The 22,887-nt window shown below is 44.4% G+C and overlaps 1 protein-coding gene across 1 annotated transcript; it reads left to right on the forward strand.

The window, feature by feature from the left end:
• The first annotated feature begins 688 nt into the window (after positions 1 to 688).
• Positions 689 to 21,101, forward strand: LOC133351072 (transmembrane protein 88-like). The gene is made up of 3 exons (XM_061565989.1): positions 689 to 1,060; positions 5,614 to 6,018; positions 16,675 to 21,101. Exons 2-3 carry the CDS (start codon positions 5,653 to 5,655, stop codon positions 16,993 to 16,995), a joined length of 687 nt encoding a protein of 228 aa, XP_061421973.1. The 5' UTR covers positions 689 to 1,060; positions 5,614 to 5,652; the 3' UTR covers positions 16,996 to 21,101.
• The last annotated feature ends 1,786 nt before the right edge of the window (positions 21,102 to 22,887 follow it).

Here is a 22,887-nt window from a genome sequence, read left to right on the forward strand (position 1 = left end):
ATGGTCTCTCCTCGGTCACCATGAACTGACAATTAAAATTAGTTTGACTGCCACGCGACGAAGACTCTTTGCAGGGCGTATACAAAAAAAAACGTGTGCCTCCAGTGTGAATAAAGAGGAACGTGTGATGCAATCGTAAAGGACTGCTCGCTGACACAGGGCGATGCACTGCTTACTGCGAGAACTTCAACCATATAGTGCGTATAACCGTATTGTCTGGCAGAAATATTTCCCGCACCTCCGATTAGCCACGCACGGTGCGAAATAAGTTTAACTTACATACCTACATACAATAATAGCACGATTGCAATTCAATCGGGGAGAGAGCGGGGGGGGGAGAATGGTTTTATTTATTTGATTTAACATAAAAGGAAGCCACCGTCTACATACAGGGTTACAAGGCTGCAGGACCATAACTCTTGGCACAGCTCTGCAAAGCCATTACGGTTGTGGCATAGTTGCTAGAGCCATCTGGCACTCATCACGGAGCGGTGCCTCCCTTTCCAGTGCGACCCAGCGCTCCGCCTTACCACCACTCCCGTCGCTCGCTCTCTTTAAGTCGGTGGGAGGCACCCCCCCCCACACCATCCCTCTCCCCCCCCCAAAAAAAACGAGGTTAAGATTCGACAAAGATAAGGCAGATAAATAAATAAGTGGGAAATGCTGGAGCCCACCCTCGTGCCCTGGAATACGGGGCACGGGAGTCCGCACACACCACCACCTCCTCCTGCTTCTCCACCGCGCGCGCGCGCGCTCGCTCACACACGCGGACCGTTCGTCGCCCCTTAGGCAGCGGCTGCTGCTGCTGCTCAGACGAGCGGTCCCGTTTCTGCGGTGGTTTGGTGCCGTGGGTTTTTTTTTAGTTATTGTTGTTTGGTTATCCGCCTTAAGAAAAAAAAAATTCCCCCCCCCCCCACCCCTACTTTTTGTGCGCCGGCTATAGCGCGGTGGTTTACGGTGCAGAGCGATCGGAGGACTGCAAGCGAGGCCGAGTTTGTAAATTGTGCCTGGGACACGGACTCCCGTGGGGGGAGGTCCTGGGATACTACCCATCCTGGAGGTGCGTGAGTCGTCTCTGTCTCTCTGCACTGCGCTCCGTCGCGTGATGCCCGGGTGTCGATGATGATGATCATGGTGGTGCGGCTGTGAATTTTGATGATTTGTTTTTATAAGGAGTTTAAGTGTTGGTGGCATTGGAGGCGCGTCTATTGGTTGCTATAGTGGAAATTAATTAAATTAATTGACTGTCTTTTATCATGATTTTTTTGCGCTATATGGCATAAAATTGCATACGAAGCTTGGCTCTTATAATTGTTCAATCGACATTTGACCCCTGCAGTAACATAATGTCAAGGCTTCAAGTATATTGCACAGCAGAACACCTACAGTTACGATATAGAAAATGTATAATATTATGTAACTGTTCTTGAGCAAAATTTCGTTCATCGCTTTATGACAACAGTTGCATATAACGCGTGAACGCTTATAATACGCTCAGATACTTCACTGTAAAGCCAAATGCATCAATGTGCAATACTCTTATATATATATAAGGTGCACACAACAAGCACAATAAATCGATTCAGATTAAAGCTTAATTTGCTCTCAACCTTTAATTAACGCGCTTCGGTGCATATTTACAAACAGGGTAGATGCGTAACGCAGAGCTGCTACTGCCACTACCGCAGTCGTGTACGACATTGGGGGCCGGCTCTGATATATTAGCGCACATTATCACCTCCAAGTGTAATAAATTGCCTGGCTTCTTGTGTTCAAGCTTCACTGGTTCGCAGGCGCCCGCGCGCGGCTCCCCTTCAGCAGTGATGGAACATTATCGATAAGTGCCGCTGCGTGCGTGTGGGGAACGCAACGGGCTCGCTCTCCTTTTGTCTCCCACCGCGAGCAAAATCCACGGCTTTTGTTCTCGGGCGTGAGCCGCTTGCAACGTAATGGAATTGGTCAATCGGTTTCAAAGGCAATGCGTGTATTATCAGAGCATCGTGGGATCGTCTTTTGGCAGTATCAAAGTATGGAAAAATAAGAATAGGTTGTACCCTTTATTTCTTTATTGTCAGAAAGGGTAAAATGCATTTTTATTTTTGCATTATCAGATCGTGTTTGTTTTGCATGTTCACCGCACGCACGCGTGGTCAATGCACACTTGATTCCTTTGCAAAAATATATCTATTTGGTGTTTGAACATCTTAACACCTGTTTTATTGCCAGAAAGGATGAAGCCTATTCCTATTCTAGATTTGAAGCTTTTGTGACTGCAAGGATTCATACTCTTAGTTCTTTCGGGAAAGTCACGTAGGTAAAAATGAAATAAAAATTAATAAAGAATAAAATAATTTATTTAATTTCAATTTCATTTTTACCTACGTGATTTTACCGAAAGCACTAAGAGTACCTATTCCTATTCTTATGTTTCGTACTTTGATACTGGCGAACAAAGATCCCATGATACAGCCCATTTATCAGCGTTGTGGGAGCCTATGTGATCACATTTGAACCACGCTGGTCAGTGCGGTTTGGTGAACGCGGGGAGCATAGACGTGGGTAACGTAGTGCAGTACAACGACGGGTGCTTCTGCAGTGCTCTCTGTGCTGACAACATAGCCATGCAGGAAAGCCGACAGCACCTGCTTCATATGTCCATGGCGGTCGCCCACGTAACCATCATCCCTAGTGAAGCGATCTCACAAGATCGGGGACATTCCGGGTGATTTGGATTTGATCGTCGACGGTTTACAAAGCGGTCCCACAAAATAAAACGATGTATAGGAGGGAATCCTCATTGCACGCGACACACCAACTGGCCGTTAAGCTGAGCCCTTTGACGTCAAATTAATTCGCGCGCGCATCCGTGCACGTGCGATAAAATAAAAACCCAAGTGGAAAGGCCTCCATGTTCTCGTGCGTATTGGGTGGTGGTCATCTCCCGGGGCGGTCCCGTGCCCCCCTGGTTTGAATTTCAAATTCACGTGCCGAGGTCCAGTGTTTGTATAGGGCAACTGCTGTTGACTTTCAACAAGGGTTTGCGCATGTTATTCACCCGTGGGAAATGATATGCCGATGTTGAATCACACCCCCCCACACCCCACCTCCATCCACACTGTGACAATTCGTAACAATGCAAATCGTACGTTGCGTCTTGCAGACCCTTTGACTTTGTATTCATGAAGCTGTAACGTTGAGAGTGGGTGGCACGGTGGTTGGCGTACGACACTACGAACGTGCCATGGTGCTGAACTGTTTCTTCACCATCCCGTACTGAATTTCGATTTAAAGCTTTCGTGACTGCAGGGATTCATCTTCTTGGTTCTTTCGGTAAAGTACCGAAAGAACCAAGAAGATGCATTCCGTACTGGTCAGCGTGGCGATGTATGGCCAAAGAGCGCCCATGACCGCTGCATTGTGAGAACACCTTCATCCATCATTGGGTGGATAGAGTGGCCTGTAAGTTATTGTATTGTATACTGTTAATATGGGGAGTAGTTCAGTTATTTCGGAACATCCAGTCCATTTGGTGTTTGGCTGTGATACCAACCCAAGTGCCCTCTTTCGTTTCGGTCTGTGCCAGTTGTGCATTCAATTTCATGGCTGTACTTGGGCCGCACATCTTTCCAGATGACGTTTCGCTGCCAGCACGTGGCGGTCCTGTCTAACGCTGTCCAATTTCTCCTCGTCTCATGCGTAACATTGAACGATTTCGGGAATTAAGTGGCTCAGCAGTAGAGCGAGCGGTTCGTTAACAGAAAGTTGTGAGTTAAAATCCTGGTTGTGGGATGGCTATTCTATGGGTCTTTCGATAAAGCCACGTAGATAGAAAATTTATAAAAAATATCACGACGTTTCGATCGTAACACAAGCAATTGTCTTTACCGAAAGACCCATAGAATATACACTATACAGTACTGCTTTATTTATAACTCATTAAATTTAGAAGAATGTAGGCATATACAATAATACATCACATGTGCTTTGTGCCTTCTTTAAGCAGTGGATTGATAATGAACTGAAAGCTTTTATTTTTATGCAATTATTTTGTTGAACCCGCTGCTGCAAGGCGCCTTACAAGATAAGCAGATACAACGTGTCCTAAACAATTACATTCGCTTAAACGGGACACGTCCAAGAGGATGTCCTCCAAGGAGATGGAGCAATTAAATCAATGAATGTGCAGGTGCTGCACGGATTATTACATTGCATGATCATGAGAGGTGGCAGTGGTTTGGGGAGGCCTTCATCCAACAGTGGATTGACCATGGATGATGATAATGATGGTGGTCTGGCATGTACTGTAGGGTGCATGGAATAATTCTTAGTCAATCTGTGCATTCTCGTTTTTCTCTGCTTGGGTCCTAATATCAAATGTGTCCATGTGCGTCTTGGTATACTTGCGAACGTGAACATTGCAAAATTAATGAACTAACCATTAACGCCGTGTAAGAAATGCAGCTGGTAGTCTTAACTTATTTAGCACGATGGGCCATCTTCATGAAAGGTCGCTTTTTAACTTGGTGGATTCTGGGATCTGCTTTGAAGATGTTTACTTTGGCATCTCTCTAGATGAGCAAAATACGAGATAATCTGAGCTGCTTAATAAGTGGTGACGTATGGCACGTAAGGGACGAACTCCATTCAGCGAAGCTTGGATTGCAATTATTTGTCATTTAGAAGTGGCTTCTTTGTAAATGTATCTTCCAATTATTTCTCAGGTTGTTATATACAGCATCGATAAGTCTTAGTTAGCAGGCACTCTGAATGTGTAAGGAGCAAGTGAGGCTACAAGTCCCCTGAAAGAGAGATCTGGGACGAACAATGGGAACACATGTTAAAACATTCCAACGCAAACTCTCCGATTAGCACAGTTGGCTACGTACAGTGCGAAAAAAGTTCAACAATCATGCAAAACAAGACCAAAAATCCTATCAAAATGTTATAACAAATTCTTACCTTGATAATTAGAACTTTTACAAAATAGAAGTTTTAAAACATATATATGTCTAACCATTGGATATTAATGTTGAACATGTGAACAGTGTAAGAATGACCATTTAAATATATGATTAAAGTGGCCTTTATAGTTGTTTGCACGTAAACCTTGTCAAAATCTCAAAGTTTGTGCGTGGGCCTCATGGTTCATTTAAAAATCCCTTCTGTTCATCTCTATCCATTTCTCCAAGTCAATGATGGACATTCCACATTTCTGTGACCATAAAACGGCTGAATATTGCAGTGTAACGTGACACGTTTACTTCCAACAAGGTGGAATTATTATTTGTATTAACCACCGAAAGATGATAATATGCTGGGCTGATTTGACCTCGCAATGTTCCAACTGCAAACGTAGCTTTTTTTTTTGCTCCACATCGCGCGCTTTCAGATGTGCTTCTACGACCGTCTGCAATGATCTCCCTTCCGATAGTCGGAAGCCACTGGATCTATATTTAATCAACAGATTGAATCTGTATTAAAAACTAATTTATTTTTAGAACTGCTTTTGCTGCTCAGTTTGTTGTCCTCCCCCCAGCACGCTTGGCTACGTACGGTGTAAAAGAAGTCCAACATACATACTTCCACCCCCCCCCCCCCTCGGGCCCTCCGCAGACGCGTTCGCTATCCCGGCAGCCGCCACCTCCTCCCAGGATGACGCTCGACAGCCTGGAGAAGGTGAGCGTGTGCGAGGGGCATGTGTCGGGAGACGGGGGCAACCCTGGCGGGGAGGCGAAGCCCCCCAGCTCGGCGGGGACGTCGACCATCGGCGGCCACCACCACCACCACCATGCCACCCACAAAGGCACGCTGACCGTGCCGCCACCCTACTCGGCCGATGAGCGAGCGGCGCCGCTGGAGGCGAGGGAGCCGCTGGATTGCTGGGCTTGCGCCATCCTGCTCACGGCACACAACACGTGCGTGGCGGCGCTTAACCTGCTTCTGCTGGCGCTCGTCTTCGGCCTGCTGCTGCTGCCCGCCATCGTCATGGTGTGGTTCGGATTCTCGTGCCATTCCAGGGTAAGCGGCGCGCGCGCGCACGGGGTGCGGTGACCTTTTGAACTTTCATCTTCTTGGTTCTTTCGGTAAAGTCACGTAGAATGGAAATAATAAAATAATAAAATTAAAACATGAGAAAATAATTCTCAAGACGTTTCGACCACAACGCAAGCAGCCGTCCTCAGGTGGAGAACAGGTCTGTCGAGAAGACAGAGTCAGAAGACAGAGTCTGAAGACAGAGTCTGAAATTTCAGACGCTGTCTTCTCGACAGACCTGTTCTCCACCTGAGGACGGCTGCTTGCATTGTGGCCGAAACGTCGTGAGAATTATTTTATTATGTTCTATTATTATTATTTTAATATTTCCATTCTACGTGACTTTACCGAAAGAACCAAGAAGATGAATCCCTGTAGTCACGAAAGTTTTAAATCGAAACTTTTGAACTTTTTAAATTGCGAGGTTTCTCAGTTTCATTTATTTGGTATAGCCCTGTGAGCCATTCGGCTCTTGAATCGGGTGCAACCGCAACAAACAAAAAACATGAAACAAAAAATGAACACGAAAACATCTTAAAGTGACTATGTGACTATGTGCAAACAGAAAATCCAGGAAAAGACAGCAAAATATTACACAAAAAGAGAGAGGCGGGGGGAGGGCGAGGTTTGGACGCTTGGTGTGGAGAGTGGCCGATGAAAGGGATCGCAGCACGATGCATCGATGTGCCGTCCTCCTACGCCAAACTGTACCAACGAGCGTGCTGAAGTGTGATCAAATAATCCCCGTTACCGGCACGGCACGTGGAGGCCCTCATCCAGCAGTGGAGTGACAATACTAGCTGTATCTGTACAGGCACAATACGGCTTTTATTTGATTGTCAGTTGACCAGATGATAACTCAATCCATCGGTGCAACCTTTGAGCGTTATCAGCTTACATGCATGGTGCTTTGTCTGCAGTTTCCTACCAAATGAAGCCAAACTGTAATTTCGTGGAAATTGAATTATTTTATTTGGGCCAAACATCCCAATGTAGAACCCTCCTTAAAACAAAGAAGTCTCAGGTCTCGGCGAGGCTTTTCTGGGTGAAAGGAATGGCATTGCCATTACTCTTAGCGAGGGAAAACAATAAGGGTGGCATCCTGCTGTTTACCACATCATATCCTTGATTGGGGGGGAAGGGTCTTGATGCAATGTTCATCATGTATCGCGTGCAGCGTGGCTTTTGGCAACTGGATTCAATGATCAATTCACAAATTCTCAGTCAAGTGGCAACCCTATAGGTAGCAGGCAAAGATAAAGATCACCCGTGTAGCCTTTAGAGACTGTTGGGGCAAGTGCTGTTAGAGAGCACCTTTGAACGCCGGCACCGCACACTAGGAGATGGGTGGCCAACACCACGCCCGACCGCCTTTGTCTCCCCATTGACGATATTTACACACCACACAGGTACTCATTTGAGACTGAGTCGACCTAGGGGAGGCCCATGACCGGTTCAGACAATCGTTACTGGTGTTGACCGTTAGCAGGAATCGAACTCGGGTCACTGGATTCACAGCACAGCAGCGCGCTAACCGCTACCCTACCGCTCCCTCCTGTGTAGTAGGCTCACACACACTCACACAACCATGCGTGGCTGCTTTCATAATTTCCACTGCTGGCTTCATAGGAAGCTTTGAGCCCTCGATTGAAATCGTTCGCACAAACCCAAGGTTTTTTAGAGAAAGCTTCTTTCGTCTAGACAGTTATTAATTGTGCAGTCTCCGTGGTTACTCAGGGTCTCGTTTGTACAATCTGTCCGTTCTCGTTCAATTAAATTCAAATGAGTGTAACCACTTTCATATCATGCGCATGCGTTGTAAAATAAACGATGAGCACGTACACGATTCGATTGCGTGTGGTCAGATTAAGAATCGTTATTCAACGATGAACCGATGCATCGTTGTATTGCTTCGACTAGTATTAGCGTATGGACTGAGTTGTTTTAACAAGCATGTTTTAAATGTTAGCTGCCATTGAACGACTTTATTATATTGACTTCTTTTATGAGAAATGTGCCTTGAATTGGATGTTTAGGTGAGCTGTAACAAAAGTGTTCCTCGAGATAATGTATCTTTTGGCTTGTATCAATGTAAACGGTGGAATTTTGCTCAATATTAACATCCTTATATTTTTTTATTTATCTAAATATTATATGTCCTGAATTTTTTAACTTACAATAAATACACGGTTGGCCACAACAATAATGACATCATGTTAGTTTTGTGCAATTTGCAAGCAGTTTGAGAAGGCACATATTTGATACAATGTAAAGAAAAAACCTATTTGAAAGGTTAAAAGTAGGGCAACATGGTTTGACATTGTTTATGAAACTGCATCAAAGGTTAGGCTCACGAAAAAAACATTTGTTTTCATTTTCAACTTTTAAAGAAAATATACTGCAAGGGCAGCGGACTCATTAAGAATTCCCAGAGCGTGCGTGAACACGGGGAACTAAGAAGACATTTAGAAAAGCGACTGTGAGCTGCGCAGAAACGAGTCGAAGCGATTTCCTGAACAAATGATGATGATTGAAGGCGGTGGTCATCTCCTGTTTACAGCCCTGAGAGTTCGTGGTGGAATTTCCACATCCCTGTGGCAGCGAAAAGATTATATCCATAGGAGGCAACCAATGTTGACTTCCCCCACAAAGTGGTTCCTAATTTATCGATCCCAGTGGGATGATGGGCTTAGTCAAACCCAAGCCGGGATTTAAACTCGAAATCTTTCAATTGCGAGATGCTCTCTATCTACCGCTGAGCAATCTGGCCAGTTAGCAACAAGATAGAACACATTTTCTTGGTTCTTTCGGTAAAGTCACGAAAGAACCAAGAAAATGAATCCATGCAGTCACGAAAGCTTTAAATCGAAATAGAACACATTTGTCATATATATTTATTTGTATATACACACGCAGGGCTAAGGCATTCTGCCGTGCTGCTTTCTTGAAGAACTCTGAACTGTAACCAGTTTTATTGACTTTTAAAAATTGCTTTTGAGATACAAGTCCTACAGATTTGAACGTTGGGTAAAAGCCATTGTGTAAATAAATCTAAAGCCAGTGTTCCTTTTGATGCCCAAAACACACACACACATTGAGATCCCAAACCGTTATATTTGTTTGAGTTTAGTGGAGCCTACTACTTTACGAATTCCAAAAATAAATAGATATATATTTTAAAGGGGTCGGATGTCGCATATCATTGTAGCTTGTAACATTCTAAAAAGATTATATAAAATAAAGCATAGAATATAATGTAATAGCATAAGGGAAACTGTAATTGTGAAGCGAAAAAGTCAGATGTCCTTGTTAAGCTATTACATCAAAAGTGCTGACCCTTTGGGAAATTCCATTTCCTCTGGGAGCTTTATGTTTAAAATTTCCCTTCTCTTCAAGTCGAGTTCCAAGATGGAATCTTCCTTATCTACGAGTTATTTAAGGTTATTTGCCCAGACTCTGGGTGGCTCCTGAACCTTCCCTCCCACTACTTTGGGGAGGGATGAAGTTGTTTACTCTCAGAAAACAACCGTCACTTACAGACATTTTAAATCTTCCCCAACTGTTTTCTACATAGAAGAAAAACTAATAAGAGATCGAAGTGTCTTTTTTTTTTAAACACCGTCAAGCCCAGTGATAAATAGCAGACCTAATGGACTGTGTTTCACCCCAGTGTAACGGGGTTACCCCTCTCGAAGCCCTGCGCACGTCACGGCACATAGCGCCGTGTGATTTGTGTTGGCACATAATGATTCATCTCTCCCCAGCGATTTGTGGCCACAATTCGACTTAACAATAATCCAACGAAAAAAAATATTGTCTCATTGTATTTGAACATCTCGTGATGAATTTGACGCTGCCGTTGTGTGAGGGGTAGCAGCATGCCGGACTTGCAATCCAGAAGTTGACGGTTCAATTTGATCTTCCGGCACGGCAGTTGAAACAGTGGGGACATTTTGATTTGAAGCTTTCGTGATTGCAGGTATTCATATTCTTGGTTCTTTCGGTAAAGTCACGTAGAAGGGAAATAATAAAATAATAAAAATATAATCATTATCAGGGCTGATGATGATTGCTTCAGGGCTGATGATGATTGCTTGTGTTGCAGTCGAAACGTCGTGAGAATTTTATTGTTTTATATTTTTATTATTTCCCTTCTACGTAACTTTACCGAGAGAACCAAGAATATAGTGGGCACATTTTTTAACCCCCCCCCCGCCTCCATCTCTCTCTCAGTATGTGCCGTGTCCTTGCCAAATATGTCGAAAATCATGGCCTTCCATTGAGCTCTGTCCATGATATTACTCAAGAACTTTGCATGATATAGATACTCCTCCCATGTATGGATGTTGAACTTTTTTTGCACCGTACTTAGCCAACCAGTGCGAAACAGAGGTGCATCTGATTGTTCAGTTAGCTCACGTGAGTCGATCGGCAGGTCACGTGTGGTGGGGTAAAGTATGGGCATTTCCACCTCTTCCCACACAACATCTGGCCAGCATGGAAGAGTAGGCCAACATTTCCCTAGAGAGGCTCTCTTTAAAGGTCACTGTAGTGGAGGCCTTTCTGCCAGCAGTGACGTGAATTAGCAAATGCAAGGGCAGCACCTTTACCTATTATTATTATTATTACCACGTCGTGTGTAGTGTTCACACATTTTATATCTCGTCTGTGCAGTTGCGTTTGCTCAAGTTAGCCTAAATGTAACATTGGCTTGTCATTTTTATTTAATTTGTATAAATTCTGACATTTTGACAATTCAATTAAGGTGTTGTGAGAATAAGAATAAGGACTGTGCGTTAATGATTCAATAGATCGTTACCTGTCTTCCTCTTTGGGTTTTCAAAATCCAGGTTGGTAAAAACTGAGTGAGGTAATATACACATGTAGGGGGAAAAGCCACAGGTCTTGTAACGTGGTGGCTTAATTTCAGTTTTAGTTTAAGAATTAATAGTTTAAGAAATTGGAGAAATAGCTCATGTGGTTGGAATAAAAAAGAGATACCCTGTTTTAACACAAAAAGTTGAGTGGCTTATTCTCTAACAAAACAGATTTGCTCATTTTTATCGGCCACTACTTGCATTATGTGCTGGAATTTTCACGTGTTATTTTCATTCTGACATCCTGATTATAATCCATGACTTGTAGCTTGGTAAAAAACTGGACTCATTCAGTATCGCCGTCAATGTATTTGCTGAACAAATATAAAGAAGGCCTTAGACATTCAATCCTGTTCAGGAGTAGATTGGTTTAACTGGAAGGACTCACGCATTTTAATCTATCTTCTTTATTTTTCCCAACGAATTTCATTCAAATAAACGACACATATTCTACGACAAATGAAAAATTGGAAAAAACCATTAAGTGACTATGTATTTTAAATGTTTATTGGGCCAACCAAAATGTATACAGATATAATTTGTGTGTTTATACCGTATGTATATTGTACATTCCTGTACATATTTACGTTTAAGTCCTGATCTAATGAGGACAATTAGGAGGACCATTTTGTAAAAAGGAGATATTTTGAAAATTCCACAGTGTGTTGGTTCCGTTTCTAGTCACTGCAATTTCCGATGGCTTTGCTCACCAGCCTTGTGTGAACATGTGGATAAGAGGTTTCACTTTCACATTAGGCATACATTTATTGAAAGTGAATCGGTAATAGAATAAATAAGAATGTGGAATATAGCCACAATAGTGGTAAAGGTAGAACGATCCATATATTCATCTATTAATATAAATGCTTGAGCTCTCAATACATTCATATAATCACGTGTTAGAATACATATTGTTTAAAATCAGATAATGTGGTTATGTAATGGGTTTCCCGCACCCCTGCAGCTATTGGAGGTTCTACCATTCACTCATTAAACACATTTGCTTCAGATCCACATTACCTTCAGATGCTGCAGCAAACATCTACGTTGTCACACATATGTTAATACAGTATTAGTGCCAGGTGTATTAGTATTGTCATTTGGAAAATATGTAGACTCGTGGCCTAAAGCCCTTGCGTTTTGATGATTTTCAGTATCATTCTTTGCTTGAAACTGAGCAAGACTGATAGGCCCATTGAATACACGGGGGCCAGAGGAAAGGAACTCCACATAATAGTTGCAAGGAACGTCGGGTGCTCAATGTGGGATTAGGTGGCTCAGAGGTCACACCACTGAGCTGGAACCACTGAAACCCTGGGATTGAATGTTGGGTTTCAGTCACTTGTGATTTAAGCACGGTTCTCAAGTGCAGCAAGTTGATGTGTCTCAGCCCAGTCACCAATAACTGCACGAAAAAAAATCATCCCATGAAACTTGATTTGTCCTTTAAATTGACTAAATTCCAGTGCCTGCAGCTTACTCATTTTGGTTTGATTGACATGTCATGATCAATCGCCATATGGGATGATAAGATTCACCCCTAGTGTGGCTAAAAATGTATATTTAGTGCCATCTTCTGCAACTGACACAGCATGATCGTCGGCAGTCTCTCGGAGTCCGAGGATGACGTCCATCAGGTTTAACGGTGGCTCTTCAGGTGGCCGATGAGTCCAGTTCTCGATCGGCAGATCTTTGGGCATTGAGGGCGCCACGCGGTCCCAGATGGAAGTGGAATCCGCAGTGCCGGGTCGGCTTCTTTCTCCTATCTGTTTTTGGGGTCTCGAAGTGCTCCACGGCCTGGTGGATGCAGCGGCGCCACCCACCCTAGGGAGTTAGCAGCCTGCCGCTCCTCCCAATCTCGGAGGCTGATTTTTTCGTCTAAAGATAAAATAATAAATTAAAATAATAAGCATATTACGACGTTTCGATTGCAACACAAGCAATCATCATCAGGCATAAAAGAAATAGCAACAGAAATTTAACTAGAAAACTATAGACAGACATACAAGCAGACAGACATCACATGTCTGTCTATAGTTTTCTAGTTAAATTTTTGTTGCTATTTCGTTTATGCCTGATGATGATTGCTTGTGTTGCAATCGAAACGTCGAAATATGCTATTATGTTAATTTATTATTTTATCTTTAGACGTGACTTCACCGAAAGAACCAAATAATAATTCCTGCAGTCACGAAAGCTCCAAAATTAAGATTGATTTTTTCGTGCTTCAGGAAGGACTTGAGTCTCTTCCTTTGGCCTCCCCTCGCCCCCGCTGCCCATTGGAGAACTGGGAGATGATGCACCATTCGCTGCAAACTTCGCACCTGGAAATGTACGGTATTTTTTGACATTCCAAAAGCAGCAAAATTGGAATATAATTGAGGGGGGGTGGGGGGGATCAAACCAAAAATGTCGGGTGCTCTGAAAAAATGTAAGGTTACAAATATGGGTATGAGGGAGTAGCGAGGCAGTGGTTAGCGTGCTGTTCTATGAACCTTGCCCCCTGAGTAAAATTCCTGGACCATGGCTAACATCAGTGGCAAATGATATCTGAACCAGTTCTGGATATCTCCCTTACCAAAGCCGCGCTGACCAGTGTGGCCACACAACCCTCATGACCAACACGAGTGTGGGGAGGCCTTCATCGAGCAGTGGATTTATTATCATTATTTTTTTAGATATATATTTTTAAGTATAATAATAGATGCTCCTATATGATTCAAGTAAATTCTTGCGCCCTCAATTTTTTTGAAAAAATATATTCCTAGGTCCTCAAAAGCATTGTCTTGAACAAGACACAAATCTCAATATCATGCCACCACCATACCTCACCAGTGCTTTCCACCCTTTACCAGATCCTGACAGCTGCTGCACAGTCGTCACGCGACCTCCAAGGTCTGCTCTGACAGCATCAGCAGCCACCAATTGGACTTAGGTCTTCCCCTTCCTTTGTGACCAGATTCGTGGAGACGACTCCAACGGCCGTCTCAGCAAACGGGCATCCCACCCAGCGCAACCATTTTCGCCTAATCACTTCTACTCACCTGTCACGTTCTCTTCCGGACTTGTTTATCCTGCATTGCCTATCCTGTCTTGGCACGGCATTCCAAGTTGAGTGATCGCAAAAGCTTTTTAATGTCAGACTGGACATTTTACCTCCCACCAAGCGCTAAGATCAACATGAATAACTCAACCCTAGAAAATGTAAATGGATGTGCACGGCGAAGCCATTTGCTCATCTTGCTTAATAGGGGACGTTTTTTGGTCATTTACAAATCGCCCCCCTCAATGTGTGGCCATGTGTGGGAAGGACACTCGGTGTCCCCTGGCACGTCAACCACAAAAGCAGCTGCTGGGCATCAGAGAGAGTTCAAATTCCTCCCTTGACATCAGATAGCCGAGATAACCTCGCGGATCAGGATTCATAATTTAAACGCGTTCCCAATACAAGTCGACATTTGTTTTAGTCTGCGGGCAGCATTAGTTACGCTTTGTAAATCTCTCCGCTCATGACTGCTCCCCTCCACCTTGCTCCTCTTACTCTCCACCCAAACCCATCCCACCCGTGCCACGTGCCTTCATTTTCTCAGAGCTAGCAAGACTAATTGTAGCACCTCTCAACCCGTATGGCTAAGTAAGTATATACATGCTTTTGGAGGAGGAATTCTGACGCAGTATGCCGTGGTAAAATAAAAAAAACCCACGTGCGTGCCTAATGTTAAGGAGCGTGAGCATATTGCATGCATTATTTCATTTTGTAGATTCGTTGATGTGGGAACCAGGTCCTTCTATAGCTCAGTAACGGATGCTGTCGTATAAATCCTCACATTTGACACGGGGCTCTCAGATGTATTCCTCAGCAACGATCACCTGCTTGGCTGCCAATGTGCCAAACACATTGTATTGAGTTGTGTCGCTGATACATTTCAATAATTAAAACGAGTTTGTTTCACTGGTCTCTCGGTATCACTGTCTCGGCTGCTACATTTGATAATATTAATGTCCTCCATTCACCCGTGAAACCTTGCCGAATTTCAAGACTCTTTTTCAGTAGAGTTCTGCATGGGGATGTTTGGCAAGTTCCCTCAATGCATGTTTGGCAATGTTTGTGGAAACCAGAGTACCTGGAGAAACGCCATGCATATGAATGGACAACACTCAATGCCCTCCACAGATAGATTAAATAATCCATTGCTGTACTGGCAACTCCTGGCCAGCTCCATGCCTATGGGTCAATTCTACAAATATCGGTATTCCCAGGCAGTCTCCAAGTACTAACCAGGCTCAAACATGATGAGCTTCCAAGAAATCAGGCACATTCAGAGTTATCTGTTCATGGGCACATCCTTCCATAGTCGTGCCTTCCATTCATTACGAATGGTTGTAAGTCACTACAAAGGTTCGGTCAAGGAGTGATTATGGGAAAAAGTGTTACGTGCTAAGCTGGCTCCATCTCAACGATACAGGTTTCCCTCGCTTTATACCAGTTCGATTTGTGCAATTTCCATTATACATGCGGCTAATGTATTTCTACCCAAAATGTGTTATATGCGGTTTGAATTCACTCACATGCGGCTATGCGCTCGGACGTGGTACGACATTGTGTAGTGTGTAGTGTGAATGTACTGTGTGTATACTCTGTATGCTGCTACTCGTCAGGCTGATGTCCCGTTTGGTTTCACTTTGCGTGCCTTTTCTACTACCGCATAATTGATAATTGAATCTAATCACGACTCCCGCATCCTTACAAATCATCTAAGAGAGGTGAGGGTGAATCTGTGTGCGTACATGTATAACCCTTTTCTCAATCCACTGCTGGATGAGCGCCTCCCCACGCCGTACGGGTTGAGGGCTTATCTAGACATACTTCACCATGCTCGTTTAGTGCGGTTTGGTTTGGTGACCGTGGAGAGCATAGTTGTGGAAGCATAGAAGTACAGCACTGCCCTCTGGTTTCCATCATGCATCTCGACAGCCAATAGCATACAACACCTGCCATGCGTGGTGATCGCCCATTCAATAACGATCCAGGCTCCATCCTTCGAAGCTTCTGAGCAATGACAGGACCGGGCACATTCCAGATGATTCAGTCACAGGCAAACTAAAACTATGTGAACATTTTTTTTATTTTACCAGGTAAGGCCCCAGTGAGAAATATAGAAGCGATCTGGCCACTAATGATAGTTCAACGAAGCAGGATTATCATGTGGAAATGTAAAGCAGCCCAAATACTCGAAACGCACGTTTCTAAATATGGAAGGAAAACCCAGAGGACACGGAGAAAAATCCACAACCACGGGATCGAACCCACGACCTCCTACATGCCATGCAGAGCAATCATTCGCGGTTGTGCTGTAGAGCTATCTCTGCAGACGTGTTTTCGTGTTGTACCGCGAGCTGTCCAGTACAGTGTCAGACGTTCCAGGAACTGACCTGCATTCATTTTCTTAAGAAATGCCCCCAGCACGTGCAGTGGACCACAGCGCCACGGCAACTGCAAGCGCGCCACGGCACACCACAAACAAAAACGCAGCGGACAGAGAAGCGACGCCGTCGTTCATTTCGTTCCCAAGCATCGCATCTCTCCGAGTGATTTGCTCCGGCGCAGCGGTGGATTTCAAGCGGCGTGTGATCGTGCGTGCGCGCGTGCCGAACTCAAACAAACGTGTTGCATGTTAGCCCCCTCGCCCCCTGCCCCCCATAGGTTCCTTCTCACCATTTCACCCCCCCCCCCCCCCGATGCCCCTTCTTGCCCCGCGAGCAGATGGTTCGCATCCGCCTACCGCTGTGCCAGGGCGTGCTCAACGACAACAGCTCCACTGCGCTCATCATCGTCGGCTTCGTTCTCATGTCGCCCCTGCTGGTGCTCGCGCTAGCCGCCTACTGCCGCATGGCCCGGCGCCTCCAGCTGGGCTTCTGCTTCCTGCCCTACAGCCGCGCCGTCTACAAACCGCCGCTGCCCGCTGGTCTCGCTGCCCCGCGCTGCCCGCGGCTGCTGGCGCCCTGCTGCTGCTGCTACTACACGCGCGGCTCGCTGTCGGGTGGCAGCACCACCCCGCATGGCACGCGCTCCGTCTGGGTTTGAAGTCACCAAGCGGTCTCCGTGGCATTCCTCGGCTTATTCACCCCCCCCCTCCCCCTGCCTTGCTCAACCCCTGCTGCCACTCTCTCTCTCTTCCTTTCTCTCATCTTCATGCCACCCCACCCTCTCGTACCTCTTTTCCACAGTATGACCGCGCCACGCCGAGGCCGTGCCGTGCCAGCCCGGTGTGGCTCAGGAGGCATCTGGTTGCGTTTTTTTCCACTGCGGAGGCCGAGCCGTGCCGCTGATTTCACGCGCAACGAATGCATTGTTAACACCAGCACTGAGCGTGCTTGGCCCAGAGCCAGATGTCTCGTGAGGCCTGGATATCACAGTTATGGTTTTGGCTTGGCACAGCAAATAGCCAGTGGATTAAAACCTACACCGGGAGGCCCTCCCGCTGGCTCGGCTCAGATGTGCCAGTGGAAAATGGGTATGAGCAGCTGCATACGCTCGTGTGGAGTGATTGGCGGGTGGAAATGGCATTAATTTTTGTTGTTGTTGAGATGGTTGGATGACTGTGTTGAGGTCATCGTTACTGTGGTTGCTTTTTTGGGTTGGCCACGGGCCCGTGTAAAATGAATGAAACGGGCCCAACCCGCCTGTTCAGTTTTCCAATCTTCTTTTGGTAGCTCGACACCTGGGCCCCTCCAGCCTGTGAGTTACGGTGCAGTTGCGCTGCCTGTACCCTCGAAAGCTACGCGACTGCTTTAGGAAGTGTGCTTTCCTTGGGGTTTTTCATTTTGTTATAATGTCCCCCCTCCCTTTGTGGTTAATTTCTAGAGAAGCACTGGTCAAGAGGCTGTTGAATTTGTGGGTCGCTGCTTGAGATTCTATCACCGGCTATGGTGGAGTGGAGTTTGATGGTTTCAGCACCCTCACCGATAACGGCGCACAATTATACCACGAACGAATTGTGTTGAATTACATTTGGCTGAGTTAATCTCCCCGAATGCTTACCGCGCTTATCTATCTGTACACTTGCAGACAGCACAGTTTGGAGATCTTGGTAGGATAAGTCCTTGAGGGATGCCAGGGAACGGTCTGCAATGTATATTTTGGTTCATTCTACAAAGTAACGTATGGCTTTGCTGTCTTTGGCCAATCTATTCAATCTGGAAATTAATTTGCTTTGTGGCTACATACGAAATCAGAGGTGGGATATAGTGATTACTTTTTTTTGTTCAACATAATTAAATGCAGGTGGGATACCAAAGCCAAAACTGGTCAATTGTGTCTGGATTATAGCGAGTGCCAATGTTTCTTTGCGGGAGCAGCCACCACATGATGATCGTGGTGCCAGCCTGGTTGCCATAGTTATGGGATTTAAAAAAATACCCACAGAGCTTAAATGCATAATAGCTTGTAGGCTGCCCATGTACAATGTAGGCTTATCAATTATTTTGCAAACAAAAAAGTATATAGCGAGCAGTCTTTGATAGTTTTGGCCAAGTCGGCTAAAAATGTAATTCAATTTGATTGCTTCCAAAACACATAAAAACGTGTATTTGCTAACCACTCAGAAATTATTGCCCAAATCGAGTACAGACATTCTCATACACACACAGATTGTCACGATTTGGAATTGTATATCAACTAAATAATCTTTTGTTTTTATTTTGGAGTAAATTGGAGTGTAAGGGTTACGCAGATTCATTACATGCAGCATCAATAGAATATAATCGATTTTAAACATTCTCCATTGTGGTTGGACGAATAACAGAAAAGTTGCATTCATAACCAGGTGAGAGCCCTTTGAGGCCAAAAGTCTCTTTTTCAGGGATAACCTGGCTTCAAACAGAGTTCTGAATCACACAAAAACCCCACAAAGTACAAAACAAGACAAAAAATAGAGCGCTATAAAAATTATTTTAAAAAAAATTAACGTTATCGATAAAGATGAAGAGAAAATAAATGCAACGGGTTAAACATAATACTTTTACGTAACAAAAAAAATTGCTGTGCAGAAAAACTGGTGGCTAATTTGCCCACTTCATCTGTCCACGGTAGTTTAAAGGAAGTCTTAGGGTCATTGAGGCTCACTGGCGGATGGAACGGCAGGCAATTTGTAAAAATGGGATATGGTTATTTCCCCAGGTCTGAACTGCTGGCCCTTGTTAAAGCGTCCATGCATAGCCAGTGGCCTCTCATGATAACCTTAGCACAGGGGTCATTGTGAAGGCATTGTGCTTGGGTTTAGGGAGAAGAACAGTGGTGACAGCTCTACGGATTCACGCGCACACTCGTTCTGACACTGATGAAATAGCGGACGGATTGCCTGTCCCGGGCAATTGGCAATCGGCCAGCCGTTAGAAGAAAACTGGAAGAAGTGAGTGTACATACGTCAATCATTCTTACTGTGAACTTGCAGCATCTTGGGCAATCTCCGTTGACGGAGGACAAAACGAGAATGACAACACGGGCAACAGAAACTGACTATAGCGATCGCAATTCGTTACCGAGTGCTGATGATGTCCCAGATGGACACACAAACAGAAACCACCTGACCAAACTTCACACATGGCACTTTAAATTTCACAGTCCTCTCCATGTTGTTTGGACTGCATGTTGTCAAATTAATTAGTGATGTTGGCCTTGACTGAGATGAGCAAGTGTGTGACCCTCTTTCTGAGATGATGCATCATTCGGGGAGACTGATGTTGAGCGTGCAATGTTCGGCACGATGTTTGACGTTCTGCTGCACGTGTTGGGAGCCCCCTCAAGACACTCCCTGAAGAAGTTCCCAGCACGTGGAGAGAAACGTCGGACATCGTAGCAGAACAACGCGCGGCACAACCATAAAACACGCCTGAGAGCTCCTTGGTTTCTTATAGCCGCTGGATGTCAGAATCTCAAGCAGCGGTGCCCTAAATGTGTTTCAACTTAACTTCATTTCCGAGATATGTTTTGGAGCGTGCGAGCAAAAAGCAGTTTGTAACGAGGTGCGGGAAAGAGAAACCAATGCCCTTGAGCTCAACTTCCATTCAGAATTTGTGTTGTTGTTGTTGTTGTTGTAAAATAGAGGCGCTGAATCAAAAGAACTGCTGCTCTTGCGAAACGGCAAACAGAGGCCACGTTCAAGGAGGGGCCGTTTAAAAGCCACCGACACCGTGAAGGATTGCACGAGATTCCACGTCGGTTATCTCCATGGCAATGGGTTGGCGAAATTACGTCCATGTATTTCCGGCGTGTGCTTTTAACAATAGAAGTATTCGCTTTCGTACAATTGATAAACGCTTGCAGTGTTTCTGCTGACGTGGCGTGCGGCTGTCATTCTAGGAAATCGCATTATGCAATGTTGTTTTTATACTCCATTTAGTTTGTTAACATTACAGAAAGTCTCAGCGCATGAATGCAAAATGGTCGTTGCTGCCAACTCGATGATTGTGCTCGGCTGTAGCTGTATTAAGAATTCCACAGAGGCTTCGCAGACCTGAAGGGAGACGCAACCTGAAAAATATACTGACGTTATTGTTTCACGCCTTCCAATTAAGGTTCATTTGGGCATTTGCTCTGTCCAATCTACCTTGTTACCTGTATGTCACATGGGGGAGAGTATATGGCTTGCACGAAAGTGCCAATGTTGTGTAAAGACGACACAGGCCACTTGAACGGGTTTTTCATCCATTGTTTTACGTCTCACAACATGATACTGCAGGGCACCACGGTGGCGAGGTATTAACTACCTCGCCAGGTATACAGGAGGTCATGGGTCGTGGGCTCGATTCTGACCCTGACGGTGCCTGTATATTTTTGTTTCTTTCGGTAAAGTCACGTACAAAGAACTTTACCGAAATAACCAAGAATATGAATCCCTGCAGTCACGAAAGCTTTAAATCGGTGCCTGTATTTTTGAAGTGTTGCATGTTCTCCCCGTGGTCGCGTGGATTTTTCTCCGGGCGTTCCGGTTATTCCCTCCACATTTAGAAACGTGCGTCTAGAGTATTTTGCCGCAACTAAATGTGCACATGATAAGCCACTTCGTTGAGCTATCATTTGTGGCCAGGTGGATTCTGAAAAAGAGCTATATAGCTCAGTAGGGCCTTACCTGTTAATATAAAAAATTGTTTAAATAGTTTCAATGATACTGATAGAGCACAGGGAATATATATATTAAAAAAAGCAATATTTAGAATAGTTACAGTATCCATACCGCGCTCGAGTGCACAATAGCAGCTCTTTCGAATGTCACGAGACGGTAAATTTCACCTCTTTTTTCTCACGTGCAAACCTCGTGATGCTTAGATGAGTCATTTTTTAGGTTGCGTCTTCCTACAATGGAATGAAGCCATGCCATGGTAAAGTCTGCTTCAGCTTTCCCATATCTTTACAGGCGACACCAAGGCATGCACTGACCAGTGAAAATGGATCCCCAGTTTAATGTGAGCACTGGGAAGACACGGTTGTGAGATTGTGTTTGATCAAGTTTATGCTTGCATTGGCATAGGCTACGTTGAGTGGGACAGAGGGTAAATGGGGTTACAACGGCAGGCATGCCGAAGCTCTTTTATAAAGTCCAGTGGGGTCTGGTGTGTTTCAGTGCTCTCCCAATGCACTAATGCACTTTCCAGAGCTTCATTTTATCAGATAACAGACATCAAGATATATCTTTTTTCTGTACCATGTTCACCTTTGAAATAAAATTGCCAAAAGCACTTAAAAGTGACACCGGTAATAATTTTAGGAATGTAATTCGTGCTTAATCACTAACTTTAAAAAAAAGTCGAATACTTTCATACTTGTTTGAGCTTTGTGACTAGTTTTTTTTTTGTGAGAGCCCACTAAATTGAACATATACAAATGAGTTAATGTATTTTGTTGCACTGAGAGGTGTTTTTCGACCAATTATTGTGGCATAACAAAGTAGAAGCCACCCAGACATTCATATTCGCCAATGACCAAACCGTCTTAAATACTTGACTTAAAGCTTTCGTGACTGCAGGAATTCATATTCTTTGGGTTTTTCGGTAAAGTCACGTAGATAGGTTCAAAGAAAAATTCAACCTATCTACGTGACTTTACCGAAAGACCCAAAGAAAACGTCTTAAATACGCGTGATCGAGATGGGTCTTCGAAGCCAATACGAAAGTTGAGACCTACGTTAAAGTACTTAGATGGTTGACCAGCATGGCTTGCCAGGTGTTGTAGGCGCAGGGCTGCCAGGAGATGGCAGCAGTGAGTATTATCCCCTCATATGTTGTGGATTTTCTTCCGGTACTTCCGTTGTTACCTTCAACAGGCCTAACACTCCCAATGCAGGATCGTTTAAAGATTGGCGCCACACCAATATACATGGGCCACTTTATAAGCATTCTTTGTTGACCGGTAAACGTGCCATCAAGCGCGGCCCTGCTTGGTAATGTTTTGTTGGTTCAGTTTTACTTAAAATTATACTAGATTGGTAATGAAAAAATATAAATTTGAGGATTTACAATATTTTTTTTAATTTTAATAATCGCTGTGCATTAAACAAAAAGTTTTCCTTTGAACCTTGTGTCTCTTTCACGTAATAGTGGAAAGGAAGTTTTTACCGTTATTTGATTGAAATGTTTTGGCGATTTGGCTAATTTCTCTACCAAAAATTTGGTTTTCTGACAACTCAGACCTTGCATTGAGCAGAGTGGAGGCCCTTTCTGAGCCCATTTCTCCCACTTAATCTTGCGCCGTTCTGTCACCTATTCAATTTTTGCCAGTCAACACAGGTGAGACAGTTTTATATCATTTACGTTTCACTGGAGGCTATTGGTAAGCATGTCACCCATAGGGATGTGCACGTGGGAGATTTGCAAACTGAGAACATACCTTAAATACCGTAGTCCAAAAAAATACTTTGGATGATGATGTGGATGATTATTATGCATGTACCAATTAACTTTCCCTCTAGTTTCGATTAAC

This window comes from Lethenteron reissneri, chromosome 36 (assembly GCF_015708825.2).
Source record: "Lethenteron reissneri isolate LAM-NWPU_2019-01 chromosome 36, ASM1570882v1, whole genome shotgun sequence".
In the NCBI taxonomy this organism is placed as follows: domain Eukaryota; kingdom Metazoa; phylum Chordata; class Hyperoartia; order Petromyzontiformes; family Petromyzontidae; genus Lethenteron; species Lethenteron reissneri.

What these genes read in the sequence shown, in the direction of transcription:
- LOC133351072 (XM_061565989.1), top strand. Translation starts at nt 5,653, where the DNA reads ATGACGCTCGACAGCCTGGAGAAGGTGAGCGTGTGCGAGGGGCATGTG. An exon ending in GATTCTCGTGCCATTCCAGG is followed by an intron (nt 6,019 to 16,674) that starts GTAAGCGGCGCG and finishes CCCCGCGAGCAG; the next exon opens with ATGGTTCGCATCCGCCTACC.